General features: G+C 38.7%; 1 protein-coding gene across 10 annotated transcripts in view; it reads left to right on the top strand.

Moving 5' to 3' along the window:
* DENND1A (DENN domain containing 1A) overlaps positions 1–26319 on the top strand; it is a 598491-nt gene that overhangs the window by 169922 nt on the left and 402250 nt on the right. For 9 of the 10 annotated variants that reach the window (XM_075560476.1, XM_075560471.1, XM_075560469.1 and 6 more), the window contains exon 3: positions 5710–5753. In XM_075560476.1, coding sequence (XP_075416591.1) covers positions 5710–5753 — 44 coding nt within the window. Of the gene's footprint in view, positions 1–5709; positions 5754–26319 lie in introns of those variants that run through there. The other variant, XM_075560478.1, reaches the window with a different exon arrangement.

The raw sequence follows: 26319 nt of genomic DNA, 5'->3' as shown, positions 1-26319 counted from the left end.
CTGAGAGTACGTTTTTTAGTGGCCGAAATTTGAAATTGTCGCTTGAGAAGGAGCACTCTCGTGGACTTTAAGCCCATTTGTGTCATTTTCCCCTCTTCTCACCTGGAAAATTAAATCTGTTTGCTGCTTGGATGAAGGAGCCCTGGTGGCAAGATGGTTACGCACTCAGTTGCTAATCAGAAGACTGCCATTTAGATTTACCCCCAGCTCTGTAGGAGAAGTCCACGCATGACCTACCCCCAGGAGGACTGCAGTCTAGAAACCCACATGGGTCAGTTCTATTGTTCTGTCATGAGGGGTCACTGTGAGACAAAGTCAACCCAACAGTACCGAACAGCCACAATGCAGCTTGGATTAATGTTTGTGCTTATGAGGAGCAGAGCTCATTTAAAATGCTATGAAATCAAGCAACAAGATGATCATGTTTATAGCTAATTTTAAAGGGTAGCTATTTAAAGGGCAGGTTTTTGTCACTGTCAGCTTTACATGTATTTAAGGCTTTGTCTCTTATTGACCGAAATATATTGGAGATAATGATGGGGAAACTTTAGCAGGCATTACATGTTTTTGGTCATAATAGCAGGCATGTTAAAAATGAAAATAACGTTGATTCCTTTGTTAATGGCTACATTTGCAATTTCTCCTAAATTTCCTAAAGAACTCCCGCTATAAAAGATAGTAATATTTGGTTAGTATACAGTAGTTAGCCTTTCATACAAAATAAACAGTGTTTTTTTTCTTTTCCCCAGTAGTCAATTAAAAATATTTCATGTTTTGACCTTTCAAATGGAGTCATTGGTGTGATACAGGAAAACAGGAAAATAATTTGGTCAGGGTGTGTGTGTAAGTGTGTATGTGTGTTTGTGTGTGTACATGCACACACACTAGTGACTGGTCTATAAATGAGCCTTCATGTACAACCAAAGTACTTTTTATGAATTGTTTTGCATTTCTCTTGTAAAACCTTGTCTACCAGGTTTTCTAGGAACTTTAAGCCTAAGGCAGAACTCAAGGTTTGGGGAGCCTGTATAAAATAATTTATAGCACCTTTCCAGGAAGTCTTGCCCAAACTCTTATTCTAATTAATTAAACATCTGTGGCAATCTGGTTTATCTTAAAGATTAAAAAAATGTTATAGTAGACAACTAGAAGACATTGAGATGGAAGAAAATTAGCTTTTCTTTAAAATCAAAATCAAGAAGGAAGGCAGGTTTGCTCTTACTCTGTTTTACCTCCTGTGAAGACATAAGCCACGTAAGCATCGCTGTGTTCCTTGCCCGTATGAGATCCATATGTTGGGGCCCCACACTCCATCAAGAAATTTTGCTCCTGTGTTAGTTTAAAAATGTCTCTTTGTGAAATGTGTGTTCTAAACATTGAATAGCTGATCGTACATGGTGTTTTGTGGAAGTAGCACACATGTGTCCGTTACGGGACAGCTTCTTGCATGGCAATAACATGACATGAATCTTTGTTGAGGCCAGGTACCTCTTTTTAGTCAATATGATTAGGAGATGTAGGGACTCCTCCAGACTTAGTGGTACAGCATTTTATTTTGTTGTTATTTATTTTTGCTATTATATTTTGAAGGATAGCAAGACATTTTAAATAACAGCATAATTTTGGGGAAAATATTTTCCTGGCACATGACAGCATTGTTTGTAGGCATCTATTACTTATATTAGCAGGAGTTACTAAGAGGGAAGGATAAGGAGAGAAGACTGCTATATGTCACTGTATTGTTATACTCTTAATTTTCTATCGGATGATAATTCCAAGGGAAAGAAACTTGACATCTACCATTAACTCTCTTGATGGCCAAGCAGCTTGCTGACCTCAATGAACTGTTTATGTTGCTCTCTCCTGTGGTCCTCTTCCTGTCTGTAGTTTTTGTGTTGAAAGGTAGTTGCTTGGTGACACTCCATTTGGCGGTAAGGATGTGCACATGAGAAGGTGTTTTGGAGCGTTAGCAATTACAGCATTGGATGGTGGATAAGGAAATTGATACATAAATATTAAACCGATGCACAGCTTTCCAGTGTATGTTATTTTCCATATAAAGATATAGAGCATTTCATAAAATGTTCCCAGACCATTTAAAACTGAAAGAAATGCAGCTGACGCAATGAAATACATAGAGTACTTGTAAAAACACACAGACACGCAAGCGAATTGCTGCCAGACAGAAAATTTAAAGGCGGTTTGCTTAACTGCAGGGTGCTAGGTTTTGTACATGTGCCATGCTGAAACTGTTAGTAAGGCGGGTGTTATGTTGCTTGAGAAAAGCAGATTGTATTTGGAGTTTTTTAGCTCAGATGTTTCTAATGTCGATATTTTGGTGACATTATGACATTATGATTGACTCATTGTGAAAAAAGATTTTTACCTACTGGGTAAAATAGACATTTTACGAACATTCAGAGAAATTGTTTGTTTTGGTATGTATGTTTGTGATGTTTTATAAAATGGCTTTCATAGTTTTATTAACTATCAGACTGGATCTTTGAGGTAATTAGATAAGTTGAGTTTGGTTTTAAAAGGCATTTTTTAAAAAAGCATTGCTTCAGAGGGTGTTAAGGACCCATGAAGTTTGTTTTTTTGTACCCTTCATGGGCTGAGAAAGGAATTAAAAAGTTGTAAGTTTGAATTATAGTAAATAATAATGCATATATTATCTTAGAACTTGTATCTATTAAAATTTGGGATCTCACTCTAGAGATAGTTTTAGGAAAGTTCAAGAAATTTAATGGGTAATTATTAGGTTGCTCTCATTAAGACAAGGTACCACCATAGTGGTTTATACCTTGGGCTACTCACCGCAAGATCACAAGTTCAAACCCACCAGCCCCTCTCAGGGAGCAAGATGAGGCTACGTGTCACTGTAAAGATTCACAAACTCAGAAACCCAAAGGGACAGATTTACTCCATCTTATAGAGTTGCTAGGACTTGAAGTCAATTCAGTGGCAGTGGGTTATCATCAAGAAAATGTTTACGGTGACCATGGTGTGAATGACATCTATGCTGGCATTCCTTCTGTTGTCATTTTGCGTTCAGTGGTTTACAATGGTTCAATGGTTTACAATTGGTTGAATTCTCTTTTCATCTATGTTTCATTCTTTTTAAAAAATTCTATTATATCATAAGGAGTCGTAGTAGCACCAAGGGTGAAGTGTTAGGCTGTGAAGTAGTAGGCTCAACAGTTGGAAACCATGGGACAAAGACCTGGTGATCCACATCTGTAAAGTTGAAATTGATTTGACAATACTTGATAACATGTTGTATATATAAATAAAACATTTAATAATTGTTTCTTAATATAGCTGATCAAAGACTTACTGACATTTAAAAACCTGTTTTTTCCCTCACAAACAAGAAATTTATTATTTTCAAATTAGAGCACACTACAAATTTTGATTTGTGACATTTGTTGCCTCACAAAAATAGAAAAAATAAATTCCTTGGTTCTGTTACTGTCCGTGTTTTTGTGGTTCCCAAGAAGCCCAAACTACTGTTTAAAAGATGATATATTAAAAATTAAATGTGACTCATTTCTCTATGAAGATTTCTGGTTTAAGATTAAATGTTAACCACATGACTATTTGAAGAAGAAAAAAACACCTTTGATTATTTTGTGACTTGTTTATTGTGTTTCTCAGTGGCCAATCACTATATTTTCCTGGTCTCTGGACCAAAGTTCAAGTAATTTATGAATGTTTAAGGAATGATAACCACTGTCTTCTTTTTAGATCTTCCCTTCACCCCTTACCATGCTTTCAAAAATTTTTGCCACCAAATTGCCCCTCTCCACCCTGCTAGTTGGTTCTTCTCTATAGAAGCAGTGATTTTCTTGAAGCGCTGTTGGCGCCCTCTCGTTGCCTATCTCAAGAGGCCCAAGTCCTTATGTGGTCTCAGCCCTGCAGGCCAGACATGAGTCTTAGCTTGTGTACCAGGCCCACAGGACAGCCCTGCCCTGTCCAGGAGACACTGTCTCAGAATTTTGCTAGTCAGGGTCTTAGCAAGTCATTGGTGTCCTGTCTCGGTGGTTGAAGATGAGAGTAAAGAAAAAAACTGATTGCATGTTTTTAAGATGGAAGACACTCCAAGAGTCAAACAGGGAGTTTGAATAAATTTAAAAATTTTAAAAGGTAACACCCACTGCATTTAGCCCCACGGGTACTTTTAGTATTTCATCATGGTATGTGACACACAGCCTTGGATTTGTCCCTTTTGATTTTTTTCTTTTTTTTTTTTTGATTTTTTTCACTGAAGCAAGTTAATGACTTTTTTTTTTTTTTGTTTCATGGCTTGAAAAGCTTTAACTTAACATGAATTCACTTTCCCAGAGATGGAAATTGTTATTTTAGTGTCTTTAAAAAGATAAATAAGAAAAATGAGTTCCATTTACAGTGATGAACATTAAGGAGTTTCCTCAAATACTGTGTTTCCGTAAGCCGTTTGCACTGAAACAGGGAATCCCAAATAGATACTGTTCTGATCACTTCCCTAAATAGGTCTCACAGGACTCAATCCTTCTCTTGTTAGAAAAGATTGCATTAAAAAAAATCAATAACAAATTGTGCTAATAGCTTTCAATTAGTACATTTTGGTATTGATTTACAGATGATAAAATGGGCTTATTTTAGAATTACAATTTAAGAATCAAGCGACCCCTTTAATAATTCTGTTTTAAAGAAGTGGCATGAAAGGTATTTTCCGTTGTATATTTTTATCGTCACTGTACACCCACTGACTGCTCTCCTTGAGAAAGATGAGCCTATCTGCTCCCGTAGAGATTTGCAGCCCTGGAAGGCCTGGAGAGCAGCGGTTCTCCACGTTCCCAACCCCACAACCCTTTCACACGGCTCCTCATGTGGTGGGGACCCCCAACCATAACATTACTTTTTTGCTACTTCATCACTGTCATTGTGCTACTGTGATGAATCAAGCAACCCCTGTGAAAGTGTCGTTTGCGCCCCAAAGAGGTCATGACCCACAGGTTGAGAACTGCTGAATAGGGTCGCTACGTATCAGAATTGACTTAGTGACTGTGAATTTTGGATTTTTGACAAGCTAAAAATGGTACTGCTTGATCCTTATTTGAAGAAAACTTCACCTGGGTGTAGCTGTCATTAAAAAAAAAAATCCTTAAGCATTTGGGGGAGGCTGTGTTTTATTTTTTTTGGCAAAAAGAGTTTATTTGTTAGCTAGAAGCCCAGCATGCAAAAGGGAATCCTGTTTTATTTTTTTTAAGTTGAGAGTTTTGTATTTGTTCCTTCGGAGAACTCTTCTCACCACTTCACTCTCCTCCCCGTAACCTGAACACTGGTGATAAGGAAGGCTTACAAAGCCCACAGCTGTAGCAATGTAAAGGAGGCTTCTGATTAAAGAAGAAAAGTCAAAGCCGTTTTAAGACTCATTTTCAAAAATATTGAGAGCAATTTGCAGCTGGCAAGATTTTTGCAATAAGTAATAGTCTAAAGTTAACAGTAGCATCAGGTCTTTAAGTTTTTCCTATTTCCTATTTCTGGGGGAGGGTCATGGGAGTGCCTTGCTGAGCCCTCCCTGTGCTCATCAACATAGCAGCCTCAGCTGCCCCCCTTGGATCCCCTGCCACGGCTGCTATCATCTTCTGATCAAATATTAATGTGTGATCCTCTGCTTGCTCACTAATCCAAAGCCAATTAATATTATCTGTCAATTATTTACAGATCCTGAGGTGCAGAGGCAATTCCCGGAGGACTACAGTGACCAGGTTCGGAATGCGTAATTAATTTTTTACATGACAAAATTTATTTTAGAGTTGTTCAACATATTATTACTGTTCTTTTTTACTGAAAGAGATAAATGAATTTTTAGAAGGAAAGAGAAGCAGTAATTAGGGAGCAAAGACAAAAGTAAAGCATATTGAAGTAGGGTTGAAAATCTCTGGTGCTGGATTCAGGGGGAAAAAATGCCCAGAAAGTAAGGAAGAAAATTTACCACAAATCTTACTTTCCACTTTGAGGTCTGCAATTGGTTAGGAATTCCTCTTTGGAATGCCTGTGGTTTTTTGTTTTTGTTTTTAATGCTATTTAAGTAAGCAAAACAACAGTTATAAAAAAAGAGGGAGATTTATAACATTTCTGGAATTTGAAGTAAATTTTGAAACTGTGTTGTGGTTGTGCTACCAGGTACATGTGCAGAAATGGCTTTTAGGGTGAAAATGGTTCTGATGATGGTAGTGAAATTAAGGTTGGCCCATTGGCTCTTCCATTTTGGATTTCCTGCTTTCTGCAAGCAGAGAATGGAGTTGGAAGACATGATTTTACTTGCCAAACAGTGCTGATGTTACTCTGTATAGTTAGATTTAGGGTGTACATTTGGGATTCCATTCTCTGTCTTAAGAAATATTTGAGATGCTTTATAGCTTTTGGAGCAACTGACATTTTTAATTCAAATACACACTTTGGTAAACTTTAAAAAGCAGTTTTGAAATTAAAAATATTTGTAATTTCACTGACTAAAATAATTTTATATATAAAATTTCTATATGTGGGATATTGTACATAGTCAGAATCTGTTTCTGAAGTACATTTACTTTTGTCTATTTATAAAGGTCATTGGTCTAGAGAAATACAATGTGATGGTAGTAACAGGTCTGCAATATGACCCATTGTATAGAAAGCAAAGTATCTGATACACCTCCTGGATACAAGGGGAAGTAATGTGACCAGGAATGTAGCTGGCCAATCAGCCTAATGAAATGCTTTGTTAGAAGATTTTATTGTACAAGAACCCAAGAGGACTCTTATGACTTGTGTTGTTTTTGATCTCAAGACGTTTTAAAAGGATTTTAAGAAGTACTAAGTTCTTCCCCCTTCACCCTGTGCTTTAACGTCTACCAGGAAAGTTTTTATGTGGTCTACACTGCTGTGGAATTGAGCCTTTTAGATTTAACCTACAAAATCCAAGAGTTCTAAGGCCTTTTTATTCATGATTTTTTTCCCCCTTTAAACAATGGTTGAAGGGTGGAAAAATCTCAGAATGAACTTGAGGCCATAGCTCTTCACTGTTCTGAAATCATGTGTCTAGTAAATACCCTTTGTGGTCCCCTGATCTAAACTACCCAGTTAGAGAAAATTTTATAGGAGAAAACTTTAAAATGCTATAGTTAACATCTGGATCTATTGCCTTCAACAGATTTTCATACTACATTTGAAAAATTTTAAGGTAACATGAGTTTACTTTAGTATAACTTGAAAATTATATGGATAATATGCTCATCACACACACAAAAAATTGGAACATAAGGTAAAGCAAAGGAAAAATGAAAGATAATTATGTCACCTGTAGTTTCGCCACTCAGATAACCACTGTGTTGAAGGTGTTTATCTTTCCATGTTGATTTCTCTAAGTGCACTTATATGTGTGGGAGTATATGGATGTATACATGCACCATACTTACATTCATGTATGTATGCTGTTATGGCATGAGGCCCTATTTAGTGACTTGATATTGTAACGTTATGAACTTAATTCTCTAGTCATCTTGTATATTGAGGTTAGAATTAAAATTACAATAGGAACCTGGGGGGATAGATAGTTGTAGTTATTTTAAGAAGCGCTGGTGGATGAGTGGTTGAAGTTTTCGGCTGCTGTTCGAACTTGGCAGTCACTCTTCAGTAGAAAGATGCGGCTGCTTGCTTTGGTAAAGATTTATGGGGTCGTTTATGGGACTCCTGTGGGGTAGTTCTTTCTACTTTGTTTCTGATCTCAAAACTTTTCAATAGGTTTTTTAAAAAGGATCTCTATGGGTTGGAATCAACTTGATGGCAGTGGACATTGGTAGTTATTTTCTAGGTACTCATAGGGTAGTGGTATTTTTTCTTTTTTGAGATGAGTGATAGATTTGAAATTGGGGAAGGGGTAGTCATAACATAGGTGTAAATTTAAGAAGGCGTGTGTCTGTTGCCTTAAGCATCTCCTTCAACTTGACAGATGGCTCGACTTGCTCACCTGTTTACCACTCAAGCGAGGATGAATGAAAGACGGACTTTGTTTTCGAAGTCACCTCCAAATGTCCGGAATGGAGAGTTATGATGGACTGGTCCGGGAAATGAGACAGCACATTTCTTACTTACTCGCTGCGTTCTGTCTGATCTTACATGGTTTTCCTTCTGGGAGCTTGTCGAGTGAAGCCCAATTACATTTCTCTTGGGTGTATGTACTGTTATAAAAGCATTGTTAGGAATATTCTGACTACATAGAAACCTTCCATGCTGTATATGTACTTAATCTAGACAACATTCTTAGTATTAAAACATTTATGATATAATCCATAAGGAATATTTGAGACAATTCACCACAGAGTATAGAGTACTTACTTATTCCCCCCACCCACACACACACGTACAATTCCCCTTCAGTTTTTCCTCCTCCTTCGCCTAAACTACCAGTGCTTGTTTTTACATACAGTGTATTTCCCATGTACCAGCACCCTTGATCAGAGACGCTTGCCGCTGCTAGATGTTTTATTCTGTGTGTTCTTTGTACCTTACAGTAAAAGAATCTGTCACAAATTATTGTGGCTCACTGCTTTAGAAACTGAGAAAAAAGGGAGGTTAGATTGACATCTGTGACTGAATAATGATGACCAGCCTTTTGGCTCTCCTTGAGCCACAAAGCTAGCACTGCCTTTAGACTGGAAAAAGAAGTAAGAAGAAAGGGGAGGATAAAAGAGAGTTAGAAATCTGTGGTCCCGCGATGCGTTACTGTTGGGCCAGTTGTCTGCGTGGTATGATAATCCATTTTGATCTTCTCTGTCTTAATTGTCTGCTAAAGACAAATGGGCAGTAAAAGTTCATCAGTTTCATCTTTTTTTGCCTCTCGATTAGAAGCAGAATAAATGATCCATCGCTACAGAAGAAGCCTTCTTCCTGACACGGAAGTAATGCAGACCCAACACGTTTTATTAAAATGTTTTCCCTCATTATTTCAGTCCTCTCAGCTCTGATAGATCTTCCTGTTTCATAAAAAATGTAATCTGAAATGTAAATAAGGGTCTTGATACAGAAGGAAGCAGTAATGAGCAGCCTGCGCCACATTTTAGGACTCTTGATTGTAATTACTGACAAAGTGAATTCTCTGTGCCCCGTTTTTTTTCCCTCCTCCTTAAGTTGTCTGTGACACCCTCAGACCACAATGACATCTATGGTTTAAAACCATTAAATTGCTGTAACACTCAATATTTCATTTAAAATCCAGTGAGCCTGCTATCTTTAAAACTGAAATACTACAGGCTTAGTTAATTTCTGAAAGAAAGGTAAAGCCTATATTTTTAAACAGAGACAAACTTTCAAAATAAAAAAGGACAAAAAGTGAGATCTTTTTTGAGTTTAGATTATTTATTTACTGCTCTTGTGTAATGCTTAGCTGGTTTAAATACTAAGACATCAACATTGGTAGATCCTGTCTCAACAAGATCCTGTATTTTTTTAAAAAAAATCTTGCAACTAACTTATGAGTTTACTTAAATTGTATCTCTTCAGTTTAATATCAAATAGTCAAAACATTTTTCTTAGGCTTGAAATGACCAAATTACAAATGTAATTTTGGAGTTATTGTGGGGTTTGGTAGCTTAAACCTGATTTTTTCCCCTGTCTCTTACTGTAAGTTTGACTAATGTGACTTTTAATAAAAGCCTGTTTAAGAGAACATTTTTGTTAAAGAACAGAATAACAATAATGCATTTCTTTTATTTCTCGAAATGATTGCTGTAAGATAACAACATGTCAATTTGGATAAGATTACCAAACATGAAAATCTTACTGAAAATAGCCCTGTAGATATATAACAATTCTACTATGTCTACTATATTCATTCATAACTATAGAGATGATTGGTAATACTGCACCCATTGTGATTAGTGATGTTTTAATGAATACTAATTGAATTAAGAGAAAAAAATCATGGTTAAATTAACATGTTAGTAGATTATGATCACCACTCATCAAAATTTCATCTTTGACTTCAAAACATTATATGATTTTTCGGATTAAAAAAAAAGAGGCTTTAGTAATTATAATGTGCAGTATGGGATAAGGATATAAGGATATAGTAACCTATCAGAGATTTCCATAAATAACCTTATAATGTGTCAAGTATAATAGGTATCACACATGCTATTTTGAAATACATTAGTTATATGATTATAACATGTAATAAAACATGCAGAATTAATAATTTATTCTCACAACTGTACTTTTATAGCCTGTTTGTGCTGATTGGTGGTTAGAGTTGAGTATGCTGTAAGTAGCTTCTCCAGCATGCTTATCTATATTTTGGTGAACTTCATTGACTTAGCTGAGCAGTTTTTACAGAGGGGATGGGACGCACTGAGCCATCCCTGCATATGTAGATCACTGCTGTGAGTTGCAGGTAATTCTTCTTTCCACTGGCACTGGAACAGAGGTTATAATGAAGCCAACAATCTTTATGCATTTATAGAAACTATAAACATTTTATGGAAATCTTTATATAAAAACTACCAGTCTTTCTTGTACAAGCTATAAGCAATGTAGAAACATGGCACATTAGGAAAAATAAAAAAAAGGTGCCCTTTCTTTTATGGTTTTATATGGCCTATGTGATTTCAGATTTTCACTGTAGGCATTTAAGCCAATTATAAAAACATACATCATCTATCTACTAAAAAGGAGCAAGAATATGTTGCATAACTTAGGCTAATTGTGATGGAAATTGGCATTTCTTAGTTGCATGTAATTGCTTAAATATGGAGTTTTCATCTGTTCATATTTTAGGTATTGAGGTAGTTAGTTTATTGCGCCAACCTGGCCGATTAACACATGTGGGGTTAATTGGAGGGCGGAGGGATAAATGGCTCTGTGAGCCTTGGTACCTTAGGAGTGGGGTACTGGAGAAACAAATCATAAGATGGATGTTTGTTTGACCTCCCCCTCATGGTAGTTTTTCTTTGGCTAGCCAGAGGTCAGATAAAGCCATGCTTTACTCAGTTGTATGGGAAGTAGGAAAATAGAAAGTTTATAAGCCCACTTGCTTTCAACCATTAAAATTTGATCTTTGGATGGGTTTAGGCCATCCCTGCAAAGAAAGCTTTGAAAATATATGCCCCACCCAGTGCTTTGGAGTACCCAGGAACCAGTAGTCTTTGTCAGAAGCTGGACAAAATCTGGAACCACGAAGAAAACTCCTCTCTGGGACTGAATGTTAAAGGGAGCCCATGAGCAGGCTGAAATACTTGCTAGGTGACCGCCTGCATCTACTTGTTGAGTGGAAGTGGGAGAAATATAGCATTAAAGAGATGGGTTGAGTTTGGCCACTGACACCCGTGGACTTGGTTTACAGGAAAAAAAGGAGAAGATGAGAGCGGGTTGACCGGTCTAAAGTTCCTAATCTAGCACGAGGGGGCTAGGCTTGTTGAGTATTGGTGAGAGCCCATGGTCTAAAGGCAAGGCGACCAATGGGCACCCTGTGGAGGCCGAGTGAGGCAGCCCACGTTGAGTTGACCAGAACCCAACCAGATGGAGATTTTTGAGCCTGTGAACTTGTGTATATTGTTGCTGATTTTATGGACGTCCTGTCCAGATTTGACTTTACTTATGGATGCAGACCTCACAAGGTTCCAACTGGAATGAAGACTCTTCATGTTGAAAAATGATTGTCTTCTCAGAGAACTGGGTTGATGTAAGTGGGCAGTGTATAAATTGGATTCTCAAAATTGGGGGGATAAAGTCATGAAGTAGTTGGCTTACAAACTTTCATAGGTGGGGGAACATATTCACAGGATTATAGGATTAAGGTGTAGGTGTTACTTAATTGCAATTTTGAAGCAAAAGAATTATGTACAGGTGCCAGGTTGATAAGGGGTGGATTGAGGTAGTTAGTTTACTGTGCCAACCTGGCCGATAAATACATGTGGGCGATAAATACATTGAAGGGTGGCGGGATAAATGGCTCAGTGGGCCTTGCCTTTCTGGTTCTGGGGTTTCTTGCTTTCTGATGGTCGGACCAGGGTGCAGCTGCCTTAGCCAGTTCCCTGCTTTAGCTGGCAAGGCTCACTTCCTGCAGGACACCCCCAAGGAAAAGCCACACAGACCTACTCCAATACAGTCCTGGGTGCTGGAGCAGCTAGGTGGAGAGCCCAGCCAGCGCTGAGATGCTTGCATGTTCACTGACTCAGCTTTCCTCCTGCAGTCAGCATCATTGCATCTGTTTTGTGAGATGGAGGAGGACTTTGTGGATTGGTGTTGGATATAAGGGGTTAATGTTGGACTTGTGGGTTTGGGCAGCACTGGATTGGGAAGTTTTCTTGATGCACACGTAACCTTTATATAAAATTCTCTCTTACACATGAGTTTCTGTGGATTTGTTTCTTTAAAGTACCCAGACGAACACAGGTATGGTCTAAGGGAACATTTTTTTAAGTCCACAGCTTTTCACAAAACAACCTATGTAGGTTGAGTGAAAGATTCTGGTAAGAAAGACTCTATGGATAATAATATTTAACTAAGACATGCTGCTTGTATGTTGATTGGTGTCTCATTCTTTTGATGAGCTCATGTGTGTGGAAGCTTACATATTATTTCCTTCCAAGTCATACTAAACCAGGGACTAAATTTTTCTATTAAAAAACTTGTTCATATCCCAGTTTATTGAAAGAATACTAGTTAGTAAGAAAATTACAGATATAGTGCACAGACCTAAAACTTCGTTACTATTCAAGGAAGCCCTGTTGTACCAACGTTGTATGACATTACATGCATGCATATTGACACAAAGTGTAAAACAAATGATGACATTTGTCTTCTTCATTGTTACTGTGGAGAAACATGCCTGGTCTATGCGAAATGTGGCAGTGGTTCACAAGGTGCTTAAGCCATAGACACCCCCAACCCCACCCCCCCAACTTAGAATTGAGACTTGAGCTATGGCCCTCTGGGCCTTGCGTTCACCAAGCACATAAATAATGGAATTTGACTTCCCCTATTCCTCCTCCAAAGTGGTTGCTGTCATGCTTCCAGCCTACTCATATAGTCTGTTCAGTTAGGCCTGTTTTCAATGGTCCAGGTCAAGTTTAATCCTGGGAACTTTTTATGAAGCAGCATACCAGGGAACAGAAGTTGTCAAATTTTATTTTAATCTCATCCAAAGGGATTTACTTATATAAGGGTCAAATGGATCACATTTTTAAATGGCTCTACAATCTGCCTTAAAAAAGGCTCAGTTAGAGTTACACGTGACCATACATTCTGATTTTCCCCCCTTGCATTCATTTTGGTGGCAGACTAGGTTTGATTTTGTGCAATAGTGTCTGCAGACCGTGAGCCAAGCATCATTCCAGGTAATGAGGGAGCGAGAAGCATTGTGTAAATCAGAAAGTGTTGCTACAAACTCATAGAAACATTTTTTAAACAAAAATATCAAAATGTGAAGTTATTGTTTCTCTACATATCCTTCATCTAAGTCTATACACTTTCGAAGGTGGCATTTCCATTTCTTTACCCCATCCCCAAATAACACTGCCCACATCCATTTATACTATGTCAAAGTAGCAATTTTGCCATCCTCGTTTGTGTTTCTCACCCCCCACCCCCCAATGTTGTTTGAGTTTGAGGAACAAAAATAAATGTGATGGGGCAAGAATAGGCTGTAGGGTGGATGGGTTATGATTTCCTTACGAAATTCTTATGGGACAGTCCTTGCTATCCTTGGTGAGCAGGTGCATTGTTGTGATGAAAAAAAAAATGTTCCTAGATGCAACTTTCCTGGCTTTTTCTCACCAAGGCAGTTTTCCTAAAACTTCTTCTGAATAAATTCTCACGGTCATCCTGTGTCCTTTGAGAAGGTCTATGAAAATTACCCCTTTGGGATTGCCCCAAGAAAAGAGTTGCATCACCTTGTGCTCTGACCTCTCTGCACTGAGCTTACCTCTCCCAGCAGATCCCCTTGGAAACCACTGTTTTGATTGACTGGTGCCCTAACAGGACTAAGACGAGTCGATTACTGAGAGAACTTGTCTGCAGCCATTCAGTGATCTCAGAGACATGTTTGAACACGTTTTGTCTGCAATAACCCCATGCATGTATACACTGGAACCCTGGCAGCCACACTTGTTGACTAACCCTTTTTGATTCCTTCTCTCCTCTGAAAGAATGTCTGGTTCAGTTTGCTCCAAAGTAGCAAGGGTGTTATGACTGCTTGTAGAACAATACATGACCAGAACTCCTAAAATTGGGTCTGTCTCCCAAACCTGGAGATTCTGTGTAGTGATAACCCAATATAATCACATGCTTGCAATTTCTTATTCTTTGTGCCATAAAACTTAGCAAAATTAGCAAGGACGGGGCGGAGAGGCCCATGTGGAATGTCTTGGAGCTCCCTTAAAAGAAGTAAATGTCTTGCTTAACAAGTCAGCGTCCATCTTTCTGAGTAACCTGGCATTCCGGGATTACATATGGAAGCATGATTTTATTCTCATCTACATATAAAATCTCTCAATTTTTTACACTTTGATACATTGAAGGTGATTTTTGGGCAATAACAACAAAGCCCCCACTGAGGAAGTTTTCTTAAGTGGAGCTTCAGTATCTGAACTTGCCTCCAACCCACTGTTTTGATGGATTGCCTTACAGATTTCTAAAGAATCGCTTTGATAGAGTGCAGATGTATAAGTGTATACAAGATTAAATATATGTCCTGTTATTGACAATTCATTGGCTTAAATGTTTTTTAATGGTAGGCTCATGGATGAGTAAAAAATAGTCTCAAATAATCTATCAACTATTGTTTCTAATGTTCCTCAGTAGTGTTGCAGGTCAAATGTGTTACTTTGTACAAAGGTCAAGTTTCAGCTTGTAAAGTGTTTGGTGGAGAACACCTGCTTTGTATGCAAAGGTTCTATTTTGCAGTAGCCGTAGCTCGATCCCACCCCTTCCCTGGCCCGTTGCTGAAAAGGAGAGACTTTTAGAATTGGATGGGAATGAAGTCGCTTCTTAATGAAAATATATTTCGAAACTCTAAATACCATATATACTCGCGTGCAAGCTGACCTGAATATCAGCCGAGGCACCTAATTTTATCACAAAAACCACATTAAAAATGTGATGAAAAATTCAGCTTATACTCAAGTATATATGATAGTTAGCCAAACTCAATCGAAACCTTGAGACATTGTCAGATTTAAGGCTCCTTTAAGTGGAAGATTCCATCCCAGTTTGGTCCCTCCACAGCTGTGATGGCCATACGGAAAGAGCACAGTAAAAAGACGTTCTTTTTGAGCCGTTCTTTCTACACAGGTGTGCTGTGCCCGCCGCCTACTTGAATGTGATTGAGGAACCCTTATTTACACAGTAGCCTTAGAAGAGTCTCTTCATTTTATTCTGGTTCTCGCCCACAAAAAAACCCTCGTAAACTTTAGGCAGTTTTGAATACTATTGGAAGGTCTTATATTCAGTGAGTGCCCAGTGGTGTCACCTAAGTGGGCTGTCTGTGTCTACCTTGGAGAGCTCTCTCTTAATTTTCAGCCTCATGTAATCGAGCCCTTGTTACTCATTGGATGCACCTACAAGTCTGCAGCCACCCAGTCCTGTTAGTTATGCCACTGAATCCACTCTTTAGTCTGCCCTAGTCTACTATTTCCCTCTGATTCACACTCTCAACTTCTCTCCTGGGAACTCTTTTTAATGGCCTACAGCTTAATGGCCCTACATTCACTATCCTCCATAGGTTGGCCAGAAGGGTCCTTCTCAAACCTAAATTAAACCCCACTGCTTCTTGTTAAAGCTCTTGATTTCCTGGGGCCTTCAAAGTCAAATTTTGTAATTTGAACTTAAAGACCATCATAGTCTCACCTTGACCCACTTCCAGCCTTTTCTCTTATCACTTCCCCTTACAACCAAGACACAGAACACCTCACCATTTCCCAGCCTTCTCTCTATTTTAACCCAAGCTGTTTGTATGGCTGGTGTGCTCTTCTTTGTCCCCTAGGACACATCTGTTCATTCAGTGACTGAATGACTATCAGTAGTGTTTGGAGAGCACTTGGACCATGTACTACTTGTTCTGTATCATTTGCATATCTATTTTTCCCATCTGTAAGCATTTCCAAGGATAGAAATGGCTAAACAGTGATAGAAGCCCCTCTCAGCATCTAGGACAAATTATGGACCAAGTGAGTAACTGTGAATGGATGACGTGATGCTACGCAGCCATAACTGCAAGGAGTTAAGCTTCCAGACAGTAGAGCATAGAGGCATGATAGTAATGACTAAGAGTGTGGACTTGTGAGGCAGACAAGATGAATTTGCCATTTATTGGCATTTACTTCTTTGGATTTTATTTCCTTATAAATAAACCAAAAGTAATAATAGTAAAGCACTCATTGGATTGTTGTGAGGACTTATTCATTTGAGATTTGTAAGATGCTGAGAGGAGCCCTGTGGCACAATGGTAAGCACTCAGCTGGCTTGAACCACAAGCACCTCCATGGGAGAAAGGTGGCAATTTGCATCCACAAAGATTTACAGCCTTGGAAACCCTGTGCGTCAGCCTTACCCAGTCTGATAGGTTCATGTGAAAAGGAGGCAACTCATTGGCACCTTTGATTGGAAAGTGCTTAGAATAACACATGGCACCTAATTTCATAACAGTAATTTTTAAAAGTGGGTTTGAGGTAAAAGGGTAAATGGATTTTGGTGTATCTGTCTTGTCAGGTATTGAGATTATGGATGATAATGTTTGAATTTCAGACTGATCCCAGAAGGATTTATGGAAAGTCTTCCCTTTCTAAGCTCACAGTGTTCCCGGGGACAATTTAGATAAGTCACAAATAAGTGAGTGAGTGAGAGGATTTTGTCAAGTGTAGAAGAGATATAATGTGTTCCAGAAGTAGTTCTGAATATTTTTGTTTTAAAATGTGCTGAAAATATCTAAACTCTTTAAATGGCAATGAAGGCGTTCCAAATACAAGCATGTACATATGTAAAAAGATTTATATATATATATTTATATAGGGAAATAGATCTATGTACATATATTTATATATTTATATGTTAAGTATTAATGTAGCAGATGGACATTGGGCTTCTACTCAAGTACTCGCTCAATGCAAGAACACTTTATTCTAATAATCTAGCATTCTGTGATGCTTACCTCCCCGACATGATCACTGAAGATAGCAGGTGCATAAGAAAATGTGGTGAAGAAAGCTGATGGTGCCCAGCTATCAAAAGATATAGCATCTGGGGTCTTAAAGGCTTGAAGGTAAACAAGCAGTCATCTAGCTGAAAAGCAACAAAGTCCACATGGAAGAAGCAGCCTGTGTGATCATGAGGTGTTGATGGGATCAGGATATTAGGCATTAAAGAACAACAAAAATCATATCATTGTGAATGAGGGGAGGAGCAGAGTGGAAAGCCCATCTGTAGGCAACTGGACATCCCCTTAAGAAGGATTGCGGGGAGGAGATGAGCCAGTCAGGGTGCAGTGTAGCAACGATGAAACATATAACTTTCCTCCAGTTCTTTAATGCTTCCTGCCCCCCACTAACACGATCCCAATTCTACCTTACAAATCCGGCTAGACCAGAGGATGCACACTGGTACAGATAGGAACTGGAAACAACAGGGAATCCAGGACAGATGAACCCCTCAGGACCAGTGATTGCAGTGGTGATACTGGGAGAGTGGAGGGGAGGTGGGGTAGAAAGGGGGAACCAATCAGAAATACCAACATATAACCCCCTCCCTGGGAGACAGACAACAGAAAAGTGGGTGAATGAAGACATCAGACAGTGTAAGACATGACAAAATAATAATTTGTAACTTATCAAGGGTTCGTGAGGGAAGGGGGTTAGGAAGGGAGGGATAAAATGAGCTCACACCAAGGGCTCAAGTAGAAAGAAAATGTTTTTGAGAATGATGATGGCAAGAAATGTACAAATGTGCTTGACATAATGGATGGATATATGGATTGTGATGAGTTGTATGAGCCCCCAATAAAATGATTAAAAAAGTAGTTAATATCCTATAAGAAGAGAAAAGGGAGGTGGAGGATAGGGTAAGCTTTTGGGAGTTTTGTTAAGGTAGTTATTGAATACAAATATGATGTGCTGAAATGTAACCCCCACCGAACTCCAAATAAAAAGGGTTTTTTTAAATAAAATGTGCTGAAATATCTAAACTCTTTAAATGGCAATGAAGGCATTCCAAATTACTAAAATTAAATATATATGTAACATTTCACTGTGAAATCTGTATGCTAAGACTTTCCATGTATAAACCTCAGAAATTCACTAACGGGTCCCACTACTCTTGTAAATTAGCCCTTTTGGTTGCAAATAATACTTTATTACTGTTAAAAAATTAACCTTTGCTTTTTAAAGCACTTAATATGTAGTATAGTAGAGTTAGGATTCCTCTGGCAACCATAATTTCAGATTGTCTAAGTTTGGTTTGTTGTTTCCGATTTCGAATGTGTTATAACATGAGATCCAGAGTGTGTGTGTGTGTGTGTGTGTGTGTGTGTGTGTGTAGCAGCTGGGGATGGTGAGAAAAGAAGAAAGGGTGTTTATAAAATCGTTGAGGTTGTCTTTTAAAGAATGTTGCATTTATCAGAAAATTTATTGATCCTTTGTTGATTCAAGTTTTAAAAGTCAACTCAAATGTTACCTTCTCGAAGGAGCCATTTGCATCTTCTGGGTGATACTGACAGTACTTTCCTGAAACCCCTATTGCCTTTACTTGTTTACCTATCCTTTTCCTCCGCTCGGCTGGCAGTGGGGGATTCTTGCCTACTTTGTGTCCACTGCATTGCCTATGGATGGATGTTTAGTAGGCTAAATAGTTGATAAATAAATACATTCGGGTCTTTGGACTTAGAATTTTCATGGGTAGGGAAAACCCAAACACACATTGATTGCATCCCAGCTTTCCTAGCAGAAGGTTAACCAGAAACATTTACTCATATTTGAATGTAATTTAGAACACGGTGTGTCTTTTGGTATCAGCTCATTGAGAAATGTAAACTGTAAATTGTTGAGAGCATAATTTTTATCAGATAACTTTTGACTCGCTGGATGCTTATCTGGAAATCTGAATTCCTGCTGAATTGAGAAGTATATCTGAGTTTTGAAGAGTTATCTGTTATAATGACAGCAATAATCTCGTCCACTCTTTATTTCTCTTATTTCTAAATACTCTCAAACCACCCCAATTTTTAAAAGTTTAAAAAAATTTTCCTTTTATATTGCCTGGCCTCAAAGCATAGTTAGAGCGTAAATATGTCTGTGCTCTGTGAAGTTGCTGTGGGTAAGGGGCTTTTATCTTTTTGAGCATCATTTTGTTCACCTGTAAAATAAGGAAGTCATGCTAACCACGTCAGACTGGCACACGGGGAAGGCATAGTTTATATGTAATATCTGATTACTTGTTGAAGAAATGTCTTCTGACACAGAATGAGAAAACAAATGAAGCAAACGGAAGGTGTTGATGCTTCCATGTAATCGAGGAGGTCTGGCTTATTCAGTCCTTGATGCAGAGAGAGAGCCTGGAGTCAAGTGATAAAAAATGAACTCCTCTAACCCGAGCCTCAGTTTCTCACCACAGGCAAATGTTCTTTCATTGTGCTCCGGACAGGCCATGGTTTCTCTTTCTGCATAACTCTTGCTACCCTGGTATGGTAGTCCCCCTTCATCCAGGGCTTCACTTTTTGTGTTTTAGTTAGTAGTGGTTAGCTGTGGTCTGAAAGTATTAAATAGAAAATTCAAGAAATCAGTTACTTGTAAGTTTTAAAATTTTGCCTTGTTCCAAAAAGAGCCATGAAATTTCACGCTGTCTCTTTCCTTCCTGCCTAGGACGTGAATCATCCCTTTGTCCAGTGTATCTACACCCAATAGTATTTTCCCATTAGTCTCTTGGTAGCCTTCTTGCTTCTCAGATCCACTGCCTTAGTAACAATAATGTTTGCGTTCATATAGCCTTTATTTTATGTAATAATTGCTCTAATTCATTATTGGTTATATATAAATTAACCTTACCATAGGTATGTATGTATAGGAAAGAAATAGCATCAAGGGGCTTCAAAAAGTTGCATGAAAAATCCCATGATCTTGTCATGCACAGTTTCTCTGAACTTTTTAAAGCCTCCTATTATCCGTAGTCTCTGGTACTATTTGTCGTTTCTAGAATGTATCCCCCTTGGATAAGGTGAGACTACTTTATCTTGGACACAGTTGGGAGCAAAGCATTATTGCTACATGGATATAGGATATGTAATCAGATGCCCTGGGTAACCCACACAAAACGTCACCCTTCCTTAGGGCCCTTTAAGAGAACAACACAAACCTTTTATTCCATTTCTGCAGTTGTAAAGCGAGGTGGCAGAGAAGCTTTAGTTTCATTCAGCATCGAGGGCTACTCACGATTTTAGCTGAACAGAGTGCTTGTAGCCATGAAGGCAATACTAATCAAATGGGAATTGAGATTGAGAATCCTGCTCTTGGATATTTTACTTGTAGTCAAGAAAGCAGCAAGCTGAGGATTCTGGGAAGAGCTTGAGTTGCAGGGATAGGTAAACTTGGGTTTGAATCTTAGCTCTTCCATTTCCTGCCCTTTTTCAGTTAGGCAAGTTAAGTCACCTGGCTACCTGGAGCCAATGTTATTCAGCATTCACACATCAACTCTTCTTTAACATGGAGGTACTATCTACATCTATGGAAGATCATTGGAAGGGTCAATTGAGCATATATAAACTTTCTAGCCCAGGACCTGACACATACAGCTGCTCATTAGTTCTCTCCCATTATCACTTCACCTCCTCCTGAGAGCAGATGACCATTGATTGGCATATGAGAAATAAAATTAAGGTTGAACATTATATCATCAAAAGAAACTTTTGTAAGCTTATTAGAAAATTTAAATTATATGCATAATTCTTATGCTACTGGGCATAGGTGTAATTAGAGTGACTAATAATTACATCTATATAAACTCTACTTGTTTCCCTATTCTTTTTATTTTCTATATAAAAAAATAAGATTATCCCAAGTTTGAGTCTCTGATACATTCATTCAAGTATAGTTTGTGGCCCATGCAATCTCTTCATATGAAGATTAAACAAAACCAACAGACTAGTCTCTGAATGCTTAGCAATAGTAAGTGCCCAAAGAATGCTCTTCCCCAGCCCCTTGTAAATCCCCAAGCTATCATCCAGTCATTTTTCCAGCAGTATCACTCACTGAATGTTTCCTCTGTGCCAGATATTTTGCTAGACCCTGGCAGTGGATATAATCTGTGTTTGGTAAAGCTCAATCCAGCAAGGGATACAGATATGTAAATACGTCTAATCAGTTGCAAAATACTCATTTTAAAAATACTGTCTTTGAAATTGGGATGCATCTTATAGTTGATGGTATATAATTTCCTTTTCAGCTTTTTGTTTTTGTCTTTAACCCAAGGTTTAAAAAAATAGTTTCATAGTCAGTGGCTTGTTTTTAGAGAGATGAGAGCTCAGAAGAAATACCAATGTAAGGAGACAGGCTTCGAAGACAGATTTGAACTGGTTCTGTTCAAATTTGTCAGTTTCTTTGGTTGTTCTCTTTGGCCACAACTACTCTCCTTACTGGCAGGGCTCTTGGGAAATCTCACAGGTGTTACATGGTCAGCCTGATGATAAGAATGATAGCAACAAGTAACGAGATGGCACACGGGAGCAGTGAGGAGCTCTCGGAGAACAGCTTCTGGATCCCCTCGGAACGTGAAAGACTTAGGAGACAGGTGCAGTGGCTAGAAAGCAGCATGCAAGCAGATGTAAAAGATCAACTTTTCCAGTGACTTCCATTGGCCTAGAATGAAGTCCACACTGCTTAACCTTGGCCTGTGTGCCCTGTTTGACCTGACTGCTGCCACCCTCTCCAGCCCCACCTTCTGCTGTTCTCTTCCTCGCCTCCTGAGCACCAGCATGCCAGGCTTCTTTTGCTTCTTTGAATGTGCCCTGCTCTCTTCTGTTCCAAGGCCCTTGCATGCTTTTACCCCATTCCTCCCTTCTCGATCTTTGCCTAGTTATTAGTAGTTGCTCATTCTTCAAATTCCAGGGTGAAATGCCACCTCCTAAGAGGCCATCCTTGGCGCTCCCAACTGAATTGAGGCTCCCTGTCTTTTGTCTTAGACCCTCTTGTCCTTTCTTTGCACAGCTCCTGTCACAGCCCGAATTATATTTGGGCTTGTGTATTCCTTGGCTTGGCACCTGTCTTTCCAACTAGATTGCCAGCTCCAGGTGGCCAGGGATCACATCTTGCTGGCCCACTGCTTTATTCCTGGCTTCTAGTACATGGTCTGGCACTCATTGTATTATCTTGTCGTAGGAATATATCAGTTTTACTTTCTAAGATGATTTTGAAATATACTAATTTCAGGGGCTTCATCTCTTACCTTCACTAACTTACTAACATTTGGAAAGGTTTGAAGGAATTGGAAGTTGTTCTTCCCAGAGTTATTTTGCAATGAACAACCTTGGAGAATATTTGTATGTAAGGCAAATGAGTGGATCATCAGTTTATCCATAGAAATATTACTGGTGGTCTGAGATCCTTTCCTGTTCTGATGAGGTGAAAGGTATTAATTAGCAAGCAGCAGTTTCCTAGGAGCCCAGATGATGAGACTGGATTTTGGGTAGGAAGTACATATGGGACCTGAGGTGGAGATGGCAGCTGGAAAGAGGGGCATTGAGCTTGCTACAGAGTGAGTGCAGGAGTACACATCTTAATCGGAGAGGCGTTTACACCGTGCCAATAACTGAAACGAGAGCAGACAGACTCTTAGTAGAGGTGAAAAGGAAGAAGGTGAGGTCCTGGGAAACATTCACATTTTAGGGGCAGGACTTGAAAAAGGGACCAGAAATTTAGTCGTGAGAGAGACAGGAGGCTGCCCTTCTCTGTCCACAGCTAACAGAAAATCTGGCTCTTGTGTTCTAGTGAGTGGATGGTGAGTGGAGCACCAGAAGAGGCTTGCTTTCCTTTTAAAATCACTTTAAAGAATAGAATAAGGAAAGTAACCATCAGATTGAAGGGCTCTCACCAAATGCATTTCTCAGACATCTCCTGAGAAGACCCCTAAAACAAACACCTGGACTTGACCTATAGAGGCGAATGGCTAATATAAGAGGAAGACAGAAGAAGGGATTATTCTTTTTTTGTTTAAAGAGATTGTTTCTGTGAAGAGGTCCAGGACAACAAGACAGTTGTGAATTCTGGGAGGTTGAAAGAGGTTTTATTCTAAATTATTTGGGTTTAAAATTTATTTATTCTAGTTATTTATTTATTTCAGTGAGTGTCTGCTCTTATTTGTATGCATTAGGTATTTGGCCCCTTAACAATAATCCTTTGTAAATACTATGCCAGTAATGAACTAACAGGATGGGCATTGCCCTCTTGCCTTGTAGAAGTATCTTCACTTGGGTTTTTGTGGGGTGGTGAGTTTGTTTGGGTTATGTTGTGTGACCAGGCTCCTGAGTACTGAGATCAGAGGTTGGAAACTATAGCCAGCTGGCCAAGTCCTGCCTGGGGCCTGCTTTTGTTACGGCCTGCAAGCCGAAAATCTGAGATGGTTTTTATGATTTTAAAGGCTTGTAAAAAACAAAAAAGGATATGCCACAGAGATGTAAGTGGCTTGCAAAGCCCAGCATAGTTACTATCTGGCCCTTTATGGGAAAAGTTTGCTAACTCTTCTTTAAACTATAAGTGGTACATGAAATGAACCCTCCAAATTCTCACGTTTGTAACTGTAATTCCAGAATGCCTTGCATATTTTAGGGCTTTCTTTTAAGTGACGTTTAACTTGTTGATTCACAAGAATACATTTTCACTGGTGAAATGTGAGCTTGTTAAGTTCTGTGATTTGTGTTTGATAGTATGGTCAGAGGTAAGGGAATATTTATACAGTATGGAATTGTTCTGGAAAATATTTAAGTTAATTCCAATACCATTGTGTTTACCCCAAGGAATCTCAGTAAATATTACTGTGTACATGGGGAGTAAAATATGAAAGAAAATTAAAACATATATTCGAGATTGGATTTTCCTTTGTGTTTTGCAGGCTCTCTGAAAAGACTGTCTGCACTCGAGATAGAAAAGATGAAAATCCTCGAATATTAGATTTTAGAAAACTGTTTTAAACACATAATTAAACTTTTTTCCCCCCTCAATAGAGTCTGATGTATCACCTATTCTGTCTTGGTAATGAGATGTCTTTGGCCTGTTCTTTGAGTGTAAATTTTGTCAGTCCTTGAATCTAGTTCTCTTCAGACTTTTCTATCAGCATTTGCAAGTTTGTGGGAAATAAAACTTGACTGGAAGCATTTCTGTAATTGGAGATGACTGTTTAGTGAGTACCCTGTCTAATCAATTGCTGAAAAATTTTCTCTCAAAAGCAGGTTTGATCTGTACATTTTAATCTTCATATTCTGCTGAGTGTTGGTTGATGCTGTCTCACATCCCTTGCCACTGGATAAATAAAGCTTGTGATTTCCCTTTCAACATTTGGGGCTATTATTCTCCTACAGGAGCTAATAAGCACAAGGTTAGGTATATTATCAAACTCTGATCCTGTCTATCAGAAGAAGCTGGGAACCTTGATTAATATGCCTTGTTAACTGATGATTTCAGTTCCTTACTGGTAGTGCTAGAATAATTTGTATAAACCAAGCAGTACAGATTCCTTATTTTAGCACTGAGACTTACAAAGGCTTCTTTTAGCAGCCTTTAATTTTGTACTTATGTATGTGACATAGCTTGTGGCTGTGATAGCTACTGTGGATCTGCAGTTGTTTGGGGATGAAAGGAGGAGGCAGCTGGAAACTCGGTAGCTACATCTAGCTGTCTACCTAGAGGAGGCCTTGATTTCAAGTTTATCTAAACAAGCTCGACTAATCCCAACTATCTAGGGGGATCCACTGTCAAAACAAGCAGCGTGGCCCTGAGGCAAACACTGCTATACAGAAATGAAGGCTGGGGCTTCCAATACTCTGATGACTGCATACTGGAGGCTTTTTTCCCCCCTGAAAGAGGGTAAGAGAGGTAGAATTTGCATAATGCCTTTTCATTGGAAACTTTTGGAAAGCTGACAGACCTCCAGCTTATAGATCTGTAGCCACAATACAGAGTCTATAGGAGAATCCTTGAATGACCTAACCATATTGAAAGAAAATACAAAAGCGTCCAAGGATAGCCAAGTGAGAGAGGAAAAGAGGCTGATGCATTGTCTAACATCTGCTGTACTTCTCGTTAGTTTTGTTCTTCGCTATTCTGTGTGGACTTTGGAGAAGCCTAAGACAGCCTAACATGAATCCTATAATCTTCCTTGTGAATATTTATGTAGTATGCCAGCCTCTAAGCTGTCCTTTGCGTTTTCCTACTTCCCCCTCATTTTCATGCTCTCAAATGAGGCCAACATTTCAAAAGCTAAATAAATGTTTGTGAATGTTTATAAAAGATTTGCATACATTTGTCCTTGTCTGACAAAGATCACTTTTTTCTTATGCCAGTTCTGGGGGGGATTTTTTTTTTTTTTTAAGGTTTTGGTGCTTGTCTTGACAACGAAGTCCTGCATCCCAGAACAATGATTGCTGATTAAGTGGCTATGCAATTGTGACTGAAAAGGCTTTCAAGACACTGGGGGAAAAGGCCTATCATCTGAAGGCTGAATTATAGAATTTAGACAATGTTATCAGAAGTACATATTTAAATCTGTTTTTTGGAACCATATCATTAGGTAAGACAAAGAGTTCTCACAAGTTAGAAGTATAGCCACCCTTGGTTTTAAACCTGGCCCTGTATTAATTTTAATAATTAGTATGCTTTACTAATGTAGAATCTCACTTTTTCCTCCTATGGGTGAACATACTTGAAAATAATTTTTAGACCTTTTGGAAATTGTTAAGTCTATCAATTGTGCCTGGTTACTAGGGTGGTGATCAGGGGGAGCTTACTAGGCAGCCCTTTAAGATACCTGAATGTACAATCACACCTTGAGAACATACAAACTACATGAAATATGTGTTAGGGCTTAATTGAAGGTCTCTCTCACACATCCACACACACAAACACAACCACCACCACCACTACCCTATCCAGACACTTGTGCTGCCGCTGTGCGTGTTGAATTCATTTATCTATTAAAATTATAATGGATTTGGGGTGGGGGCAGGGACTGTTGTGTGCAGAGGTGCTAATTTAGTTCTGAGATATTCAAGGATTGGCAGGAGAGAAAGGTAATCGCTGGTTCTGTTAGTCCTTTGGTTGTGTTGGT

Source organism: Tenrec ecaudatus, chromosome 10 (genome assembly GCF_050624435.1).
Source record: "Tenrec ecaudatus isolate mTenEca1 chromosome 10, mTenEca1.hap1, whole genome shotgun sequence".
Lineage (NCBI taxonomy): Eukaryota > Metazoa > Chordata > Mammalia > Afrosoricida > Tenrecidae > Tenrec > Tenrec ecaudatus.
The sequence above is the reverse complement of the archived record's forward strand: the minus strand, read 5'-3'. Positions and strand labels throughout refer to the sequence as shown.